General features: G+C 41.7%; 1 protein-coding gene across 2 annotated transcripts in view; it reads left to right on the top strand.

Annotated features, from left to right (window-relative positions):
- The window catches only part of LOC106164417 (uncharacterized), a 104,467-nt gene that overhangs the window by 72,637 nt on the left and 10,517 nt on the right, over positions 1–21,313 (top strand). For both annotated transcript variants that reach the window (XM_087002878.1, XM_087002877.1), the window contains exons 130-155: positions 159–274; positions 580–744; positions 1,057–1,144; positions 1,430–1,597; positions 1,923–2,054; positions 2,301–2,432; positions 2,759–2,892; positions 3,233–3,347; positions 3,584–3,718; positions 4,089–4,348; positions 4,629–4,719; positions 4,966–5,103; positions 5,330–5,598; positions 5,872–6,100; positions 6,260–6,385; positions 6,522–6,649; positions 6,872–7,007; positions 7,295–7,447; positions 7,704–7,862; positions 8,169–8,266; positions 8,502–8,733; positions 9,004–9,260; positions 9,524–9,755; positions 10,071–18,431; positions 18,691–19,050; positions 19,367–21,160. In XM_087002878.1, the coding sequence (XP_086859004.1) occupies positions 159–274; positions 580–744; positions 1,057–1,144; positions 1,430–1,597; positions 1,923–2,054; positions 2,301–2,432; positions 2,759–2,892; positions 3,233–3,347; positions 3,584–3,718; positions 4,089–4,348; positions 4,629–4,719; positions 4,966–5,103; positions 5,330–5,598; positions 5,872–6,100; positions 6,260–6,385; positions 6,522–6,649; positions 6,872–7,007; positions 7,295–7,447; positions 7,704–7,862; positions 8,169–8,266; positions 8,502–8,733; positions 9,004–9,260; positions 9,524–9,755; positions 10,071–18,431; positions 18,691–19,050; positions 19,367–21,160 (14,208 nt within the window). The remainder of the gene's footprint in view (positions 1–158; positions 275–579; positions 745–1,056; positions 1,145–1,429; positions 1,598–1,922; positions 2,055–2,300; positions 2,433–2,758; positions 2,893–3,232; positions 3,348–3,583; positions 3,719–4,088; positions 4,349–4,628; positions 4,720–4,965; positions 5,104–5,329; positions 5,599–5,871; positions 6,101–6,259; positions 6,386–6,521; positions 6,650–6,871; positions 7,008–7,294; positions 7,448–7,703; positions 7,863–8,168; positions 8,267–8,501; positions 8,734–9,003; positions 9,261–9,523; positions 9,756–10,070; positions 18,432–18,690; positions 19,051–19,366; positions 21,161–21,313) is intronic.

The raw sequence follows: 21,313 nt of genomic DNA, 5'->3' as shown, positions 1-21,313 counted from the left end.
ATAATAATATATTGCTTCATAGTATTATCTCTGGGATCTGATAGCTTCAATCTGTAACACTACGACAGTGGCAATCAATAAAAAAAAAATGATTCTGACCAAAAGACAATGCTATAAAGAAGATACTTAAAGGTGAAGCTGTGAACCTTCGTTTCCAGGGAACTACCTGTTCATTGAGACTTCCAGACCCAGAGTGGCGGGTGAGAAGGCCAGGCTGGTGAGCCCAGTGTTTGCCCCAACCCAGACCAGGAAGAGGGCCACAAAGATCTGCATGGTGTGTGAACTGGAGATATTAGAAAACCATTTGTTTTTTCAACTTCTTAATTTTCATTGAAGCTATTTTAACATTATACACCAATTTATTTACAATTATTGTACATCACCAGTTGTCTGAAATATTCAAAAATTATAATTTAATTTAGTTTTTTTTTTTTTAGTATGTAAAATCTTTAGTTATGAAATTCCTTTTTTAATGTAGAAGATTTGCACATAGAGTTATATTGATTTTTAAATAAAATTTACATTCAATGCATTAAATGAAGAAAAAATAACTTATCTCATATCTTTTCCACATTACAGGTGCGGTTCTACTACCATATGTTTGGTAAAAATATTGGTGACCTGAATGTGTACACTAAACTTTCCACCAGTGGAGCACTCAGGAAGATTTGGGCCAAGTCGGGTAACATTGGAGACTTCTTTGAGAGGGCAGAAGTTCAGGTGTATGAATCTCAGAACTTCCAGGTAAGATTCTGATGGTATATTTTGACAGAAATTAAAATTTTGCTGTAGCATAGGTTGCTATTTCATAAGGTAACCATGACTTTCTAGTCATTTATAGCAAAAGAAGTTTTGTTTTTGCAAATTAACTAAAGGTAATTATCATGTAATTGAAGACGAAAGGAAAATTATATTGTTGAAATCTAACATATTACTAATCTACCAAAGGCAAAAGATATTAAGATAGATCATAGTAACAATTTTGAAAATTTGCTGTTCTTTATTATCAACGCTGCTGCATTTTCTGCTGTAAAATGTTGATATTTGTTGTTTCAGGTTGTGATAGAAGCTGTAGTTGGTAACGGTTACCAGGGCGATATTGCAATTGATGACATCTCCATGACCAGTGACTGCACTGCCATAGGTATGTCTGCTCTCAGCAGGGACTAAGTTGGCCTCATACTACTTTTTCTCAAAATCTTCACAACATTAAACCAGCATGATGAAGACTAACTAGCAAGACAGTGTTCTGATATTTTGCTATTTTGTATTTTTAATCGAAGTCTGTGAAGTAAGATCATATAAAATGCACAAATTACTGTAGCACATAAATTTTTTTTACAGTGAAGATTTTTAATATGTTACTGACTTATATCATTATTGCACTATTTGAAAGAGTGAGCATCAACATTGCAATGTTTTCTTCTAGGCGGTTCTGTCACCTTGCCCTCAGGTTCTCCACCCACTGTGACACCTCCCTCTGTCTGCAGATCTGACCAGTTTGCCTGTCTAGGAGGAAACCCCACTTGCATCCCAAAGACACAAGTCTGTGACTTTGCCACACAGTGTTTTTATTCCTCTGATGAAAGAGTCTGTGGTAAGGATACCAGTTACAGCTTTATTATTGGATATCATTGTGATTAATATTCACATATATATAAATGTAATATTAATATTACATTTATATATATATGAATATTAATCACAATATTCATATTCATATATATATATAAATGTAATAATTCATCTTAATCCCAGATAAAGTCCTCGTTACATATTTGACTATGAATCACTGTTCTGAATTGATCAATCACTGGTCTACTTGCTCATCCGACCGGCCACTTAATCATATATTTATCCTTCAATAAATTCTTGATCATACACCAGGAAAGAAAATTATAGACTTCCCGTGGTCATTGTAGGTACTTGTGACTTTGAAGTTGGTCAGTGTGGCTGGAAGACCATTAACTCTGGTCAGTTTGCCTTCAAGAGATACCAGGGAAGTTCTCAGACCCAGACTGGACCAACATCAGATGCTGATGGAAGAGCTCAAGGTATTATAGATTTGACTTTGTTACATGTATGCATTTAAGTTTTAGAATTTGCATTGTAGTCATAATGCATCAACAAAATTGAATATTATGTTTTTCATAGTTTTAGTTATTTTTTATTAATTCAAAAAAGTGGTGTAGAATATATCACAGATAATTGACAATATTTTCTAGTGTACAGTCTGACATATATACGGACATAAGTCAATGTTACAGTTATGTATATCGTGTATTATCATCTATATCCAGGCTACTACATGTTAGTGGAGGCCTCTACAGGTTTATTCCTGACGTCAGCCAGCATTGAGACCCCAACACTTGGAGCCACGGCACCCAACTGCAGGATTAACTTCTATTATCATATGAATGGACAGAATGCAGGTACAGGAGGGAATAGGGTGCTGACGGGAGGGGTCATTAGTTGCAGGGTGGTAATTTATGAATCTGTAGGTTTTAAGGAATAGAATGAGGGTAAGAGGAAATGAAATCAGGCAGCAAACACTCTCTGGATTTTGGCCCTCTTATTTTTGTGCTCATAATTTAGAAATTTCTTTAAAACTGAATTGTGAATGAGTAATTTGGCAGTAACAATATGGAAAGCGACCAGAGACATTTCATACATATGGTTTGTTATTTGAAGAATTGTGCATGGGGTAATGGTCTGTATTTTGTAACTGGTAACAAACGTTGATATTTTCTGTTCCCAGGCACTTTCCGAGTGTCGGTTGTGAATGGCAATGACACCAGACAGTTCACCTCCATCTTCAACCGCATAGGTAGTCAGGGCAACCAGTGGAACAAGGCCAGTGCAGACATTGGGCCTCTGCCTGCAGGGTACAAGGTTAGTGTGCTTGGATGCCCCTGCACAGGGCTGAGATTTTTTCGACTATTTGGGGATTTCTGGCGTTTTTGGTGGTGTTGGTGCTTAAAACAGTAATGAGATTTTTCTGACTATTTGATGAAAGTTTTTCTGACATCAGAACTGTGTCTAACAACCTTATTATTGTGCTTAGTTATTTACCCCAACAAAATTTGATTTCATTATTGTCTATTTTGCAACAATTAAGACTCTTAAGAATCACTTGTTTACTCACATAAGAAACAATATTATTTGCATAGAGCAATTCATCATTGACTTTTCTTTATCATCTTGAATTACAAGAAAATATGTGAACTTTTAGGTGCGTATTGATGCCTTGCCAAACAGATCGTTCTTCCCAAGGACCTCCTCAGACATTGCAGTGGACAACGTGGACTTCCAAGACTGTGACCCTACACAGGTCTTCACGGATAAAAGTAAGTTTGATAGAATATTGGTATAGAATTTTTTTTTAATTAACCTACAAAATCATGAAAATGTGGGACTATATAAATTGAAAAAGAAGCCATTCATAAGGCCATTGCTTGATAGATGGTGTCATTTTTTTGCATACAGTTCTATGGTATATAGTATATTCATAGCAAATCCTTATGTAGTTATTTCTAAAAAACCTTCTAAATGATTCATTTTACTTTGTGCCACATTACTTTAGGTTTGAACTGTACATTTGAGTCTGGCTTGTGTGACTACTTCCAAGAGACAACAGATGACTTTGACTGGACCAGAAGTAACCAGTCCACACCAACAGTGGGCAGTGGACCTTCAAGGGACCATACTTCTGGAAAAGGTGAGCCTAATATTAACAGTAATGAGATTTTTTCACCAACTTTTTGCAAGCCAAAAATATCACTTTTGAGATTGATGCAGGCAGCCCCCCATGCTATACTTTTCACTAAATGGCTGTATTTAGCTATCTGAAGTACATAGGCATGTGAATCTGACTTACAGCAGAAGATGCGACAAATTTGACAAATATTATAATATTTTCAGGAATAAGAAAATTTTAGTGTTTTACTTTTTCCCCACAAAGAATTGCCTCCTTTAATTTACAAGATTAAGAATATTAGGGCTTATCAATTCGTAAACAAGAATTTGAAATTATTTTTCAGAGGGGTTAAGTTTGACACTTATTTATTTATTTTTCGCACTGTTCTCAGGTTACTACCTATTCCTGGAGACTTCCTCCCCAAGACGTCGTGGAGAAAGAGCCCTGCTGACCTCCGGCACCATCAGCTCAGTAGCTGCACCAGGAAAATGCTTCAGCTTTTGGTACCACATGTTTGGTTCCCACGTCAACACCCTGAATGTATACATCCAGTCTGGAGGCAGCAGACGACTGATCTGGACCAAGATGGGAACACAGGGTAATGTGTGGAGGCAGGCTCAGAGGACTGTGTCTAACCCAACTAACTTCCAGGTGAGAACTGGCATTGGTTTTTTCACTTTTTTTGAGAAGGGATGGAGTTGTGCTTGTATGTTAATTGTTCTATTGGGGTAGTTTTCATCTATTGAAAGAAATATCTTTCTCATGTGAATATTATATATATATATATATATATATATATATATATATATATATATATATATATATATATATATATATATATATATATATATATATATTGCCTTGTTGGTCTGATCCTTTCTATTTGTCTTGGATATATAATTTTATTTTCTCTCTTTATTTTTTTTTTCAGATTGTGTTTGAAGGTTTGGTTGGAGACAGTTGGCAGGGAGACATTGGCCTGGATGACTTCATGTTGACAAATGGACCATGTCCAACAGCAAGTATGTAGTCAATGTTTTACTTTTATATATTCATTTATATTTTTTGGAAATTGAAAAATCCCAACACCAAGCGTTGACATTTCTGTACCATTGTCTTCTAGTCTATTTTCAATGTTATTCTAAATGGATGTTTGATATAAGCATGTGGTATAACTGCTGTTGAAGATAAGCAGTTGGCCACATAACAGAATACTTTCAGTTGTTTGGAAAAGAGGGCATCAATTTTCATTCTCATTGTATCTGTAGGGGAATGTGACTTTGAGGCAGATTTCTGTGACTTCACCCAAGACAACACAGACAACTTTGACTGGACACGCCAGAGAAATGGCACTTCATCTAGCAGCACTGGACCACAAGTTGACCACTCTACCAGGAGCCAGTATGGTTAGCATACACCTTGGGCCACAGCCTAATAACTTTATTACTTGCCTATTTGTTTTTGCAACAGAGGAGCTGCTCTAATCACAGACCGCTTTTGGTTGATCTCTGTGAAGTATTTCACTATTTTTACCTTTATCTATTTAAAACCTGAAAGTTTGATTAAGTAAAAAGTGATTTAATGAATTCCCCAAACTTTAGCCGGCAGTTTAAATTGTTTTCGCATTTCCAGGTTATTACGTCTTCATTGAGACCTCGGCTCCTCGCCAACCTGGACAAAAAGCTCGCCTGATCAGTAAATCCTACCCAGCAGGCCAGACAGAATGTCTCCAGTTTGCCTATCACATGTATGGCAATGCCATAGGTACACTGAATGTGTATGTGGACACCACAAATAATCCTGCTGGTTTAAGGAACCCAGTGTTTACTTTGACTGGTAACCAAGGCAACGTTTGGATATACCAACAGATCACAGTGCAAGCTCAGTCTGCCCCATGGAAGGTGAGTCTGGGTTATTATTATTATCACAGAGACTGTGCTGCATGTATTATTTCATTTACGTTGATGACAAATGAAGTTCTGTTATTAGCTGAAACATTGCCATTGATTACCTATGTTTTTCATTTTGTGATTTGAAAAATGTGTGGGTAAAAATCAATATGCAATGCCATCAATTTAGGTTTCTAATTGGCATATTTTTATAATAAAACCAATATCCTTCAAAGACAAAAGGAAGTTAAATTTTGTTAAAAATGAGGTGGATTTTTGTTCCAGGCCATTTTTGAAGGTATCTGTGGCAACAGTTACCAAGGTGACATTGCCCTGGATGACATCAAGGTTGTACCAGGTGCCTGCCCACCACCAGGATCTTGTGACTTTGAAAAAGACTACTGCGGCTTTACCAATGTGAATATTGATGAATTTGATTGGCTGAGAAGTGCAGGAGCAACTTTGTCTGGAGGCACTGGACCAAGTGTAGATCACACCAGCAACTCTGATCAAGGTAAGACCACTTAACCTCTGCTGTTATGTTTGTCTATATTGGATTCACCTTTTTTACCTTTATATGATGCAATTGTTTTTAACAATTGAAAGTAAACCTGACAGAGGAATGAAGTGCAATTTGGCTAGTGTTTTGATAAATAACTGTGTTTTGTTCTAGGATTTTATGTATACATGGAGGCATCAGGTCGTACCAAAGGAAACCGAGCTTGGTTGTACAGTGAAACTCTGAAACCACAGCCCACAGGAGCTTGTCTGTCCTTCTGGTATCACATGTTTGGTCGAGGTAAGTATACAGAGTTCCTTTATCTTTGATAGTACTTTAAACACTGAATTTTGCTTGTACATTCTAAACTTTCTCTACTTTTCAGCATTTTTGACATTTTTTTCTATTCTTAAGTACTTTATTCTATGGTTTCCAGACATAGGTACTCTTCGTGTATACTTCCTGCAGCCACAGCTGTCCAGACAGGTGTGGAATGCCACAGGTGACAAGGGAAATATCTGGAACTATGCACAGATAGACCTGAGCAGCACCTCCAACTGGCAGGTAGGTGAAATAATAGTCTTTTAAGTCCATTTTTGTTATGGAAAATTACAAAAAATCAGATTTTATAGCATTAGATCTGAAATTTTGAGAAGTGAAATGGTATGAGTCATAAGTCCATCCGTTTGTTGAATAAGTCAAGAAAAAGCAAATAAAAATTGTATTTAAATATGCAAATTTTTTATGTAGCCTGTTGGTTACAAATAATGTTGCTATTCATTTTAGGTGACATTTGAAGGTCTTCAGGGTGGAGGACCTCAGGGTGACATCGCATTAGATGATATTAACTTGGTACCAGGGCGCTGTGGTGGCATCACTTTACCTGGAACCACCACTCCTAGCGTTACCAGAGTGACATATCGTGAGTGTCTGCTGCTCCTTAGGTCACTTTTTTTTTTTGCATTAAAATCGAAGATGTATCACCTAAGGCAGTTTTTTTCACTGAAAATATAAAGTTATATCGATAGCAAAGTTTGCTACATATTTATGAATCCACAAAATGCTCCATGAAATATTGTGACCTTTCAGTTTTTTAGCTCTTCATGTTTCATATAATTGTCACAAGGCACTTTATAAAATAATAGTAACATATTTTTACAAATAAAAAAATTAACTTCTTCAACGTGTCTTATTTTCCTTTTATTACAGCACCATCTACATTTGACTGTAATTTTGATAAGAACAATCTGTGCAGCTGGCAACAGGATGGCACAGATAATTATGACTGGACGCTGGCTACTAATGGCACTAACTCCCTTGGCACTGGGCCAAAGGGTGACCACTCAACACTCAGTGCTAGTGGTAAGTTAGATATCTGTTAAGTCTTTAAACTGAAAAAAATTATCAAGCTTTTTAAATCTACCTTTTTTGGTTAACAACATGCACGTAATAAACAGTGCTACTATTGAAAATAATACTGTTGAGTAGTACTTTGATAGAGAATAAAAAAGTGAATAAAGTAAATAGAATTGTTGATTGTTCAACTTTGTCCAACAGTTCTTTCAACTGTATATTAGATACATTGATAAATGATTGATATTTTTTATGATTTTCTTAGGCTATTATGTGTACATAGAGGCATCAAACCGACAGGTGAATGACACAGCCAGACTTGTGAGTTCAGGGATAAATGTTGGTCCTGCTGGCAAATGTATCAAGTTCTGGTACCATATGTATGGTGCTGATATTGGAAATCTGAATGTCTATGCCAAGCAAGGTATATTATAGACCAGTATTTTTTCTTAATGAGTACGAGATTGATTTATCATTTGGGCACATAATGGTGGTTGTGGTGTTTGTTACATTTTTAAGATTTTCACCTCTATAGATGTTACTGAAAATTATGTAATGTTAGTTTGAGAGTTTCAGAAAATTATGGAAGATGAAATTGAGAAGCATCCACTTACAGGTTGAACATTTGAAAAAATTGTGGTTTAATTAAAAAAGTTCATCTTGAATCACATTTCCACTGGAAAATGTTCTAAAAAAGACTAAAGCATATTCAAATATGTTGTTTCACCAGGATCAACGTTTGGCCCAGTTTTGTGGCAGAAGCATGGCACCCAGGGCGACTCTTGGAAGTATGGACAACTCTGGCTCACAAATATAGGAGCTGCACAGGTGAGATAATCCTTGTGTTTGCTATGATATGTGCTTTCTTTCAAGAATTGGTATGTTAGTTACACACTCACATTCATGTACCCATGCATGCATGCACATATCACACACACACACACGTGCACGCGTGCACACACACACACACACACACACACACACACACACAGTCATAGAATCTACTTTTTAGTAAGAAGTAGTTATTGGTAATAGTTTTATCAAATTTGATTCTTTGTTACAGATTGTTTTTGAGGGTGTGAGAGGCAAAGGCTATCAAGGAGATATCTCACTAGATGACCTGTCAGCCAATGATGGACCCTGCCCATCTACAGGCACCTGTGACTTTGAGCAAGCTGACAAGTGTGGCTATACTGATGACCCTACTGGTCAGTTCACCTGGACCAGGGCCAACAGTCAGACAGGGTCAGTGAGCACTGGACCTAAGGCTGACCACACCTATGGGACATCTTATGGTAATGCACATTTATTAATAGATGTTAAGTTTTCAACTGGCATATTATTTGAAGTTTTTTGACATTTGTATGAAAGTTGTCAAATTATACATGTTTCATTTTGTCTATGGCACAGAAGTGGAAATTAGATTAAAATAGCTGTGATAACAAATTTTTTAAAACAATTTTTAGTCACTGACATAACCCATATTAGCACAAAAAACTGTCCACAATGATAAGCTGCTTCTTTATTATAGCTATATTTTATTTATAAAAATGTCTATGTTCTAGGTTACTACATGTATACTGAGACCTCTGCTCCACGACAGCCTGGGGATAAGGCCAGACTGCTCAGTCCTGTTTTCCAACCAACAACAGGCAAATGCCTCAGGTTCAATTACCACATGTATGGTGACCACATAGGACAACTGAAGGTTTATGTCAAGCAGCAGGGAACTCTGGGATATCCTGTGTGGTCTGAGCTCAGTAACCAAGGTGATAAGTGGCTTGTTACCCAGGTTACAGTTAGCAGTGCCAGTCCATTCCAGGTGAGGAAGTAGATGATCTTGAAGTGGATTTGTGTTTGTTGCACTTTTGTGTAAAACAATGACCATGGACTTATGTTAACAGGTTTTATAATATGAAGGAAATTAGCTCAGAATATATCATTTTGAAGCAGTCATGCATGATGATTAATTCAAACATTTGTTAAAATATTATTTCTAATGTTTTTTTAAGTTTCAGTTAGTTAAAGCTTATGGCCCTTAAACAAAATTACTGTGTTACTTAAAATTTTTTTCTTTCACATTAGGTTGTATTTGAGGGAACAAGAGGCAGTGGTTACCGTGGTGACATAGCCATTGATGACATCATGTTGATGGACGGCTCCTGCCCACCTCAAGGCAGCTGTGACTTTGAGAGAGACACCTGCACCTGGCAAAATGATAACACTGGGGATGACTTTGACTGGCTTAGGAATAGAGGAACCACTTCCACCTTCTCTACTGGTCCTAGTAATGATCACACACAAGGAGATGCCAATGGTAAGGGAATTTCCTGCATTTAATTTTATTTGTTAATATTATCATTTATTTATTTTTGTATTAATTTTTATTTAGTTAGTTTTAATTTTTTGTAAAAATGTTCCAATTATTGGTGGCAATTACATGTAATTTGTTACTTTTTTACCGGGTATCAATATTATATCATTTCACACGATACATGTGAGATAGAAAATCTGAGAAACTGGCTTTCAAGAAGTGTGTCATGAATGTCACTTATATTGTTTAAGTACTTCAGTAAGCATATATATAATAAGTTGCATATTTTTTCACTATCAATATTCAAATATCTTGCAGGTTACTACTTATACATAGAGGCTTCTGCACCAAGGCAACCAGGTGACAAGGCACGCGTGAGATCAGAAGTGTTCCGCACCTCCCAGGACCGCTGTCTCTCCTTCTGGTACCACATGTTTGGGCGTGGCACTGGCATCCTGCGTGTTTACCTTGAAACTGCTACAACATCTAGCAAGCTGTGGGAGCCCAGCGGCCCCCAGGGTGACCAGTGGTCAGCAGCCCAGGTAATCCTGAGCAGCACAGCAGAGTTCACAGTGGTGTTTGAGGGTGAGAGAGGCAGTGACTACTCCAGCGATATCGCCATTGACGATGTGGTGATTACTCCTGGTGCTTGCCCATCAATTGTTCCACCATCTGGTCAATTTGGTTGTGGTAATGGTCAGTCTGTCCAACAGTCCCAGGTGTGTGACTTTGTCAAGGACTGCTCTAATGGAAATGATGAAGTGAACTGCGGCAACTGTACCTTTGAGAATAAAAATACCTGTGGATGGTCAGAGGTCAGCACTGGATCATTCAAGTGGACCCAGGGCACTGGTGGTACAGCCACATCTAACACTGGACCAAACAGTGACCACACAACACGCAGTCCAACTGGTACCTATCTCTTTGTGGATGCCAGTAATGGTCAGTTTAACCAGTTGGCTACTCTTCAAAGCAAGACCCTACAGCAAGCAAGTGCCACCTGCCAGATGAAGTTCTGGTACCACATGTATGGAAGAAGCATAGGAAAGCTACAGGTTTACATCAAGGTTGGCACCAGAGAGGTCCTCCTCTGGTCCAAGAATGGACAGCAAGGAAACCAGTGGATTCAAGGTGTGGCAGACATTGGAAGAATGCCTCAGCCTTTCACAGTTCTTTTAAAAGCATCTCGTAGCTTCTCTGTGTTTGGAGACATTGCCATTGATGACATCACATTTGAGAATTGTTTCCTGCCACCCCAGAGACAGTGTGTGGCTGGGGAGATATCATGCAATCGAGGCTCTTGCTACACGCTAGACCGGCAGTGTGACTTCACTGACGATTGTGGTGACAACACAGACGAGGACATCAACAAGTGCAGAGTCTACCCATCAAGGTGTGACTTTGAGAAATCTCTGTGTGACTGGACCATTGACTCCACGGCAGACTTCAACTGGAGACGAGGCTCAGGTACTGTCCCCTCTGGCACCACTGGCACAACTGGACCCTCCAGAGACCACACCACAGGGCTGAACAGTGGATACTACCTGTATTTGGAAACCTCCAGCCCCAGAGTCAAGGGAGATGTGGCTAGAATAATCAGTGCTACCTGGGCACACCCAAGAGCAGCAGCATGCTCCATGACCTTCTACTACCATATGTATGGCCCAGATATTGGAACCCTGAATGTGTATACCAGATCCCAAATTGGAGGCAACCTGAACCAAGTTTGGACCAAGACAGGGCAAGTTGGCAATTTCTGGGAAAGAGCTTCCATCAGTTTTAACATAGCAGGGACTCTGCCTTTCCAGGTTGTAATTGAAGGAGTGAGAGGTGATGGTTGGGCTGGTGATATAGGACTTGATGACATCAGCTTCAGTACAGGCTGCTCCAAGTATGTTGGTGTTCTACCTACAGGTACTCCCTCCATATCCACAGTCACACCCAGTGGAGCATGTGGCAATCAGTTCCAGTGTGGCGATGGCAGCTGTATAGACCAGAGTAAGGTGTGTGACTGGACAGCAGATTGTTCTGATGGCTTAGATGAAGCTAAGTGTGGACAGTGTGACTTTGAGAGGGACAACTGTGGCTGGACGGATAGCAGCAGTGGACGGTACAAGTTTGAGAGACATCAAGGTGCAACACCCAGTAGTTTCACAGGTCCATCAACTGATCACACCTTTGGTACCCCTCAAGGATATTATGTGTATGCAGAGGGTGGGAATGGAGAGTTCTTTAGCAGGGCAACCTTCACCAGTCCTAGCCTACCACCAGCATCTAACCAATGTGAAATGAACTTTTGGTATCACATGAGAGGCAGACGTGTTGGGTCCTTATATGTAGCTGTTGTTGTGAATGGCACACAAAAGGTTATCTTTACTAAAACTGGAAACCAGGGATTTTCATGGAACCAAGGCACTGCCTACATTGGAAGAGATGTGGGTGCCATCAAGACTCCATTCACTGTTCAGATACTAGCAGCACCAGCTAATGGATTCGGATCAGCCAGTCAAGCTGATGATATTGCATTTGATGATATCTCATTCAAGAACTGTAATCCAGCCTTCCAGGCTCCAGATGTCACATGTGACTTCGAAAAGGATGCATGTGGAACAAAATGGAAGCAGGGTCAGAATGGTATAGATGACCAGTTTGATTGGACAAGATCTCGGGGATCCACGAGCAGTTTCTCCACAGGCCCAAGTGGTGACCATACCACTGGAGGAACCACTGGTTACTACATGTACATAGAAACCTCCCAGCCTAGGAAACAAGGGGACCGTGCCCAGCTTATGAGCAGTCTTCTCCCACCCACACCACCTGGTGGACACTGCTTGAGCTTCTGGTTCCACATGTTTGGACCTGATGTCAACTCTCTAAGGATTATCATGGAGAACAGAGACAACCGCACGCTGCTGTGGCAGAGGTCTAGAACTCAGGGAAATGCTTGGAAACAAGCACATCGAGGCATCCAATCTGATGTTAACTTTAGGCTCATCATTGAAGGAACATCAGGCCCAAGCTACAGAGGAGATATTGCAATTGACGATATAGAAATGATCAATGGGCCTTGTCCCCCTGAAACAACATGCGACTTTGAAGCAAACTTCTGTGGATGGACCCAAGCAAGTGATGATGAATTTGACTGGCAACGAGGATTTAATGGAACATCCTCTTCAGGTACTGGTGCACCAATTGACCACACCTATGGCACAGACACTGGATACTTTGCCTACATAGAGACTTCCTACCCTAGAAAGAATGGAGATACAGCCAAGATGATGACCCCAGTATACAGTGGTTCAGCCACCAGATGTCTCCAGTTCTGGTACCATATGTATGGCGCTGATGTAGGTACCCTCTTCATACAGCGCAACAATGCACTGCTGTGGACCAAATCAGGTGACCAGGGTAACATGTGGCGTAGTGCCAAGGTGACCCTACCAAGCACGTCCAGCAGCTATGCCATCAGCTTTATTGGTCAGCGAGGAGCTGGGTACAGGGGAGACATTGCAATCGATGATGTGTCCATTACAGATGGTGCATGTCCACCTGTGGGCAGATGTGACTTTGAGCAAGACACCTGTGGCTGGACCAATGCCATTACAGATGATTTTGACTGGCTTAGAAATAATGGAGGCACACAAAGTGTATACACTGGTCCATCTGAAGATCACACTACGGGAACTAATCAGGGTTATTACATGTATATTGAAACATCTGGAAGCTTCAGAAAAACAGGGGAGAAGGCCCAGTTTGTAAGTGAACATCTGACTTACACCCGCACCCGCTGCTTCACATTCTGGTATCACATGTATGGTGCTGGCACTGGCAATCTTACTGTCTATACAAAGACCACAGGTACCCAAGGTTCACCGACACAGCTATGGCAAGTAGTGGGTACCCAGGGAAATAGATGGATCCAGGGTCAGGTTAACTTAGTCCCTATTGGGGAGTTTGTTGTCGTCATTGAGGCTACCCACGGTGGAAACTACACTGGGGATATAGCCATAGATGATATCAATGTACTGAACACAGCATGCAGTGGAATCACCACCCCAGGCACCACCCCTAGCACACCACAGATCTCAGTGGGACCAACATCTAGTGCCTTTATGAGCTGTGACTTTGAGGATGCAACAGCGCCATTCTGCACTTGGCAGCAAGATAAAGGTGACCAATTTGACTGGACCAGAAGAGCAGGTGGAACAATATCAGCAGGCACTGGCCCAGCTGGGGATCACACAACAGGATCCAACTCTGGAAATTATATCTACATTGAAGCTAGTGGCCAACAACCCAATGACACAGCCAGGTTGTCCAGTTTAGAAATTGACATCGGTCAGCAAGGAATATGTCTAGACTTCTGGTACCATATGTATGGGGCCAATGTCAACAGGCTTACTGTGCTCAGCAGAAATATTGGCAGCAGAGTACCAACACAGGTTTGGACCAGAAGAGGGAACCAGGGACCACAGTGGAGATATGCACAAGTACACCTACAAACTCAGGGTAAATACATCCTGTCCTTTGATGGAATCGTTGGAGCCAGATGGGATGGTGACATTGCTCTTGATGACATCAAGCTAACCACAGGACCATGTTCATCATCCAAGGTGTGTGACTTTGATAATGGTTTATGTGGCTTCACCCAAGATGTCTCAGACAATTTTGATTGGACCCAGGCCAAAGGTGCCACTTTAAGCATAAGGACTGGCCCTCCAAGCGACCACACATATGGTACATCTGAGGGATATTACATGTACATAGAAGCTACCAACCGTCAACCTGGTAGCAAGGCAAGATTGGACAGTCCCAGCTATCCAAGCACTCAAGGATCCTGCCTGACATTCTGGTACCATATGAAGGGCACCGGCATTGGTACATTGAATGTGTATAGAAAATCTAGAGGCAGTCTTGGTTCCCCTGTTTGGACACTGAGTGGCCAACAAGGTGATGAGTGGCATGTAGCCCAGGTTACTGTTACAAGTGCCTTGCAATATCAAATCACATTTGAAGGAATACGTGGTGCCACCTATAATGGAGATATTGCCATAGATGATTATTCCCTAGTTGATGGTGCTTGTCCAGCTTTTGGATCTTGTGACTTTGAATCTGATTTGTGTACTTGGAAAAATGTTGCCACAGGAGATGATTTTGACTGGGAAAGAGCAAGCGGTTCAACAACGTCACAAAACACCGGACCCTCAGCAGATCACACCTTAAACACACGCTATGGCACCTACCTGTATATTGAGGCATCTGCACCAAGAAAACAAAATGATGAAGCCTGGTTTGTCTCTCAGGTATTTAACACCACCCAACCAGGTTGCTTCTCCATGTATTACCATATGAAGGGAGCAAACATTGGAAGCCTCAGCGTAGCTACCAGACACACTGGGGAAACTAGACAGGATGAGCGTTGGAGGCAGGACACAGCACAAGGAGACCAGTGGAACTTTGTACAAGTCCCCACAACTGGATCTAAACCCTACCAGGTTATTATAATTGGCCGTGTAGGGAATGGATTCCAGGGTGATATAGCCATTGATGACATAAACTTTGTGTATGGTCAGTGCCCACCCCCGCCCACTGTTTCTCCTACATGTGCTTACACATGCACAGATAATGGTCAATGTGTGGCACAGTATAAAGTGTGTGATTTTGTCAGAGATTGTCCAAATGGTGGAGATGAGATTGACTGTGGCTACGACTGCACATTTGAAGATGGTAACAACTGCAAGTGGAATAGTACGGGAAGAACGGCATTCCAGTGGCAGAGGTACCGTGGTGCCACACCTGATTCCAACACAGGTCCAACAATTGACCACACTACCCTCAGTCCTTCTGGATACTACATGTATGTGGATGCAAGCAACGGTGGAGGATTTTCAAGCGCTAGGTTAACCAGCCCACTACTGAGACGAGCCTCAGCTACTTGTCAGTTGACATTCTGGTACCACATGTTTGGTGCAAACATTGGGACCTTAGAGGTCAGAATTAGAGAAAATGGAAGAGAGACATCTTTGTGGAACCTAAGAGGAAATCAAGGAAACAAATGGGTGCAAGCCGTAATTCCACTAGGTAGAATAGCATCTAATTTCAGGGCTATCATTCAAGCAAGAAGAAGATTCAGTGTTTTAGGAGATATTGCAATTGATGACATAGCATTCCAAGGCTGTGGCCTACCACCCATTGTCACAGGATCATGTCCAACTGGATCTCAGAAATGTACTCGTGGTTCATGTGTGTCCAATTCTAGAATTTGCGATCTGACTGATGATTGTGGTGACAGTTGGGATGAGAACACAAACAACTGCCAAGGTTACTCCACCTGCACATTTGAACAAGGAATCTGCGACTGGGTGCAACTCAAAGGTGATGACTTTGACTGGACCCGCCAAACTGGAAGGACAAGTAGTTTAAATACTGGACCATCTAGGGATCATACCCTGAACAGCCAGACTGGGCACTACCTGTTTATCGAGACTTCAAACCCTGTGAAAACTGGTGATGTAGCAAGAATTGGAAGTAAATGGTTCCAGGCCACACCGGGCCAGACTGATTGTAAGATGAGATTCTACTACCACATGTTTGGTCAACACATTGATGCCCTTACTGTATACTACAGGACACAGGTGCATGGCTCATATACCCAGTTGTGGAGGAAGAAGGGAGAAATTGGAGACTACTTTGAGAGGGCAGAGATCACTTTGACCATACCAAGCAACTTCCAGATCATTATCCAGGCAGCAAAAGGAACAGGCTACCAAGGTGACATAGCCATTGATGACGTTTCTTTCACACCAGGTTGTCGAGCATACACAGGAGTCGTGCCCACTGTCACACCACAAACAACAGTGACAACACCAGGAACCACTGTTGGTCCTTGCGGGGCAGGGAACTGGCAGTGTGCTAGTGGACAGTGCATATTGCTGTCCAAGAGATGTGACTTCACCCAGGACTGTGCGGACAATTCTGATGAAAGTCAGTGTGGCACCTGTAACTTTGACACTGATCAATGCAATTGGGTGGATGGCAGCACTGGACGATACAGCTGGAGCCGCCACCAGGGGTCCTCACCTAGTGCAGTCTCAGGACCTACTTCTGACCACACTACAGGAACCCCCAATGGTTGGTATATGCTAGTAGACTCTACCAAAGCAGCAGGACAGTTCTTTGGAATATCGCGTCTCAGTAGCACAGTGTATGGATCTGTGGCTACAGGTTGTGAGATCAGCTTTTGGTTTCACAAGAATGGCACTAGTGGTTTACTGGGTCTCAGACTTCTACCATATGGCTTTGGAAACAATACAGGGCGCATAACACTGTGGAGTGTCAGAGGAAACCAAGGTTCTCAGTGGATACAGGCTAAAGCTGGTATAGGACGACGGGCTGCAGGGTTCTCCTTGCAGTTCTTTGGTATTCATAATACAAGGTCAGGAGACATGGCAATCGATGATATTACATTCAACAACTGTGCCCTGGGACCTGTGGGTCAACCGTGTCAGGCCAACCAATTCAGTTGTAGCAATGGTCGCTGTGTTGATGCTGATAGAGTTTGTGATTTTGCTGATGACTGTGGTGACAAGTCTGATGAACAAAATTGTTCCAAGTACCTTGGATGTAACTTTGAGAAGGACATCTGTATCTGGACACAGTTGAGCAATGACCAGTTTGACTGGACAAGGACATCTGGATCAACGTCTTCCACAGGCACTGGACCTTCACGTGACCATACCTTGGGAACATCAGCCGGTAGTTATCTGTACATTGAAACATCCAGCCCACGCAGACCCAATGATACAGCACGCATTGTCAGCCCAACCTTCCAACCATATACAGGCACAGCTTGCAGCATGAGGTTCTTCTACCACATGTATGGACCCCACGTAAATGCCCTTAATGTGTACATGAGAACTCAAGTAGGTGGTGCAATGAGACAACTCTGGTCCATGAAGAATACCAATAAGGATGAGTGGCAGAGAGCTAGCATTCCTTTAAGCAGCAGCACACCATTCCAGGTTATCATTGAGGGAGTGCGTGGAATCAGTTATGCTGGAGATATAGGGATTGATGATGTTACCTTCACACCTGATTGCCCGCAAGGTGGTATCTTAACAGTGGGTCCAGCAACCCCGACGTCCACCATTTGTCCAGCTGGTCAATTGCCATGCGCCAATGGAGTCTGCCTGCCAGCATCCTACTTCTGTAACTTCAGAGAAGAGTGTACTGATGGCTCTGATGAATCACAATGCCCAGCGACCTGTGACTTTGAAAGCACCACCAATGCATTGTGCTCCTGGACCAATAAAAACATTGGCGATGATTTTGACTGGAAAGTCAGCTCTGGAGGAACTCCATCCCAGGGTACAGGACCAAACCATGATCACTCCAAGAACAGTGTTACTGGTCACTACGCCTTCATAGAGGCAAGTGCAAAGAGACCAGGCACCAAGGCCAGATTGTTCAGTCCTACTTATAACCAAGCTGGCACCACATGCTCGTTCAGCTTCTGGTATCACATGTATGGCATTCATACTGGGAACCTGAATGTATACATCCAGAGAGGAGGTTCTGAGGTGTTACTGTGGAGTACAACTGGAGACAAGGGAGATGTGTGGCTCCAGGGTTTGGTCTACTTGCCAATATGTGCATCCCAGTTCACAATTATCTTTGAAGGTATGTTATTCTGCAATGGTTATGAAACACTGTAGATAATATTAAATAGATATCTGGATATCTTATGTGTTAAGCTGATTTTTTTTACTCAAAAAAGCTTTTTTGATACTTGTGATGGTTTAGTCTGTGAACACTTAAGAACTGTTTTGAAACATTGTATAATTATTTTCATATTTTTTAAAGTTTCCATATTCTGCAAAAATATGTTTTTATTTTACAAAAATTGAATTTATTGCATATTTATATATTTAACTTTCAGCAACTGTTGGTAGTGGATGGCAAGGTGACATCTCCATTGATGACCTAAGATTTGACAGGTGTGCCTACCCAACTGTTGCCCCCAATACCCCCTGTGGTTCCACACAGTTCCAGTGTGCAAGTGGCCACTGCCTGCCCAAGGCTAGTGTCTGTGACTTCCAAAATGACTGCTGTGATGGCAGTGATGAAAAACCAAGTGATTGTACTACAAAGGGATACCAGATGTGTAACTTTGATAACGGGGATTTCTGTGGCTGGCAGCAAGTGACGACTGACCAGTTTGATTGGTCCATGCAGCGTGGTGCCACAGCATCTGTTAATACTGGTCCTTCCTTTGACCACACCACCTTCCAATCCACAGGTATATTTTTTGTCTTTATTTTTTTTATTCTTATTCTTCTTCTTATTATTATTATTTATTATTATTATTTTTGTCTTGTTTATTGTGTAGAGCAAAAAAAACATTTTTTTTTAATGAAATATATGTCATTTTGATGGCAGATAATTGAATAAAAGCATTGGATAAAAAACATAAAGAGAAAGATAACTTATTTGTGAATATGCAATTAGCTACAATGTGCCGAAATTGTTTCAGAATGGTAAACAAGATAGGAGACAGGAAATGTATATTTAAAACCTAAGTAACCATTGAAAGTTCTGTAAAATTACCATTACAGGTAGATACTTGTACATAGAGGCATCCAGCCCCAGGGTTAATGGTGACAGAGCACAGATTAAGTACACATTACAGAATGCTAAACCAGGCCAATGTGAGATGAGACTCTGGCACCACATGTTTGGCGCCCATATAGGCTCCCTCAACATTTACACCCAGCCAGCATCTAGTCGGTCAGCCACACTGGTCAAGGCAATCAATGGCTCACAGGGAGATGGTTGGAGACGCATATCTGTGCCACTGTCCAGCAGTGTTAAACTGGATATCATCATTGAAGGTGTTATTGGTCCTGGTTGGCAGGGAGATATGGCCATTGATGATTTGACCTTCACCCCAGGATGCATTCTACCTTGTCCGAATAACCAGTTCAGATGTGGAGATGGTACGTGTCTGCCGAATTCCAAAGTGTGTAATTCAGTTAGCGATTGCTCTGATGGATCAGATGAACAAGGCTGTGCTTCTGGAAACACCTGTGACTTTGAAACTGGAACATGCGGTTGGGCCGAGAGCACCCCTGACCAGATAGACTGGACACTGGGCTCTGGTGCAAGCACTGGAAACATCAGGCAGATGGCGCCAGCTGTTGACCACACTCTAAGCAGTGGCAGTGGACATTACATGTATGTCAGAGATAACAGCGGTGGACAAGGATACAACAATGTTGTTGAGCTGGCAGGACCAATCTTGAGAACTGCCCCAGCTTCCTGTATCTTCCAGTTCAACTATTACAGTTATGGACCAAGGACCCTTTCCCTAGGCCTTTCTCTAAAAACCCAACGCTATAATGTGGGGCTGTTCAGGACCAGATTTGGAGAATCCTTAAATGGCTGGCAACAGGTTAGAGTTGGTATAGGACGTCGCTACATCCCATTCCAGCTGGTCTTCAAGCAATACCAGTACGGCTCTGTACAGTTTAATGGAGCAGTTGCCATTGATGACTTGCGCTTCATTAGCTGCAGCCCACCACCCCCTGCCAGTTCCTGCCCTAACGGATTCTGGTGTAAGACAACAAGAGCATGCATTTCCAATGACCAGCTATGTGACCTACAAGATGATTGTGGTGATGGCTCAGATGAAGACAGCAACACTTGTGCCAACTACAAGCGGTACAACTTCGAACAAGGCTTAGCGGACTGGACCAATGCACCCAATGGGAATTTCAGCGATGACTTTGACTGGACAAGGAACAATGGATCTACAGATTCCATTAACACAGGACCTATACGTGACCACACCAAGGGCACACCTAGAGGTTTCTATTTGTACATAGAGACATCATCCCCAGTGCGGTACAACCAGAAAGCTTGGCTGGTCAGCCGTGTGTTTGCTGCTTCGCCCAATGGTGCTTGCAGGATGAGAATGTTTTACCACATGTTTGGACTCCACGTGAACCGTCTGACTGTCTATTACAGAACAACTTCAAATGGTCCCCCTACAGGTCAACTATGGACCATGACAGGCAGCAGTGATGATGTATGGCAGAAGGCCGACTTCCAGGTGCGAGTGTCCCAATCTTTCCAGATACTGGTTGAGGCCGTGTCTGGTGACAGCTACCTGGCCGACATAGCCATAGATGATATAAGTTTCACTCCAGACTGTCAATTTAGCTCAGATATGTTACACACGGCTGCTCCAGTTCTGACCACAGTTACTTCAACCATGTCCACATTGCCACATGGATGTGATGCCAACACTGAGGTGAATTGTTACAATGGACAGTGCATTAAGAAAGAAGAGCTGTGTGACTTTAAGACAGACTGCAGTGATAGCACTGATGCTGACCCTAAGACCTGTGGTATGTTATACACCCATAGTAAAAAAGTACTGCTTTTTAAGGATGCAGTACATTTATAAACATATATACACTGATGTCTTTGCTGTTATGCCTTTGATTAACTTACTAGTCAAGACAAAGGTAAAAGATAGGTTAAAACTAAATGGACAGGTT

The sequence above is a fragment of the Lingula anatina genome, chromosome 1, assembly GCF_051362555.1.
Source record: "Lingula anatina isolate TDL-2025a chromosome 1, LinAna3.0, whole genome shotgun sequence".
In the NCBI taxonomy this organism is placed as follows: Eukaryota; Metazoa; Brachiopoda; class Lingulata; order Lingulida; family Lingulidae; genus Lingula; species Lingula anatina.
This window is presented reverse-complemented; position numbering and strand designations above follow the sequence as displayed.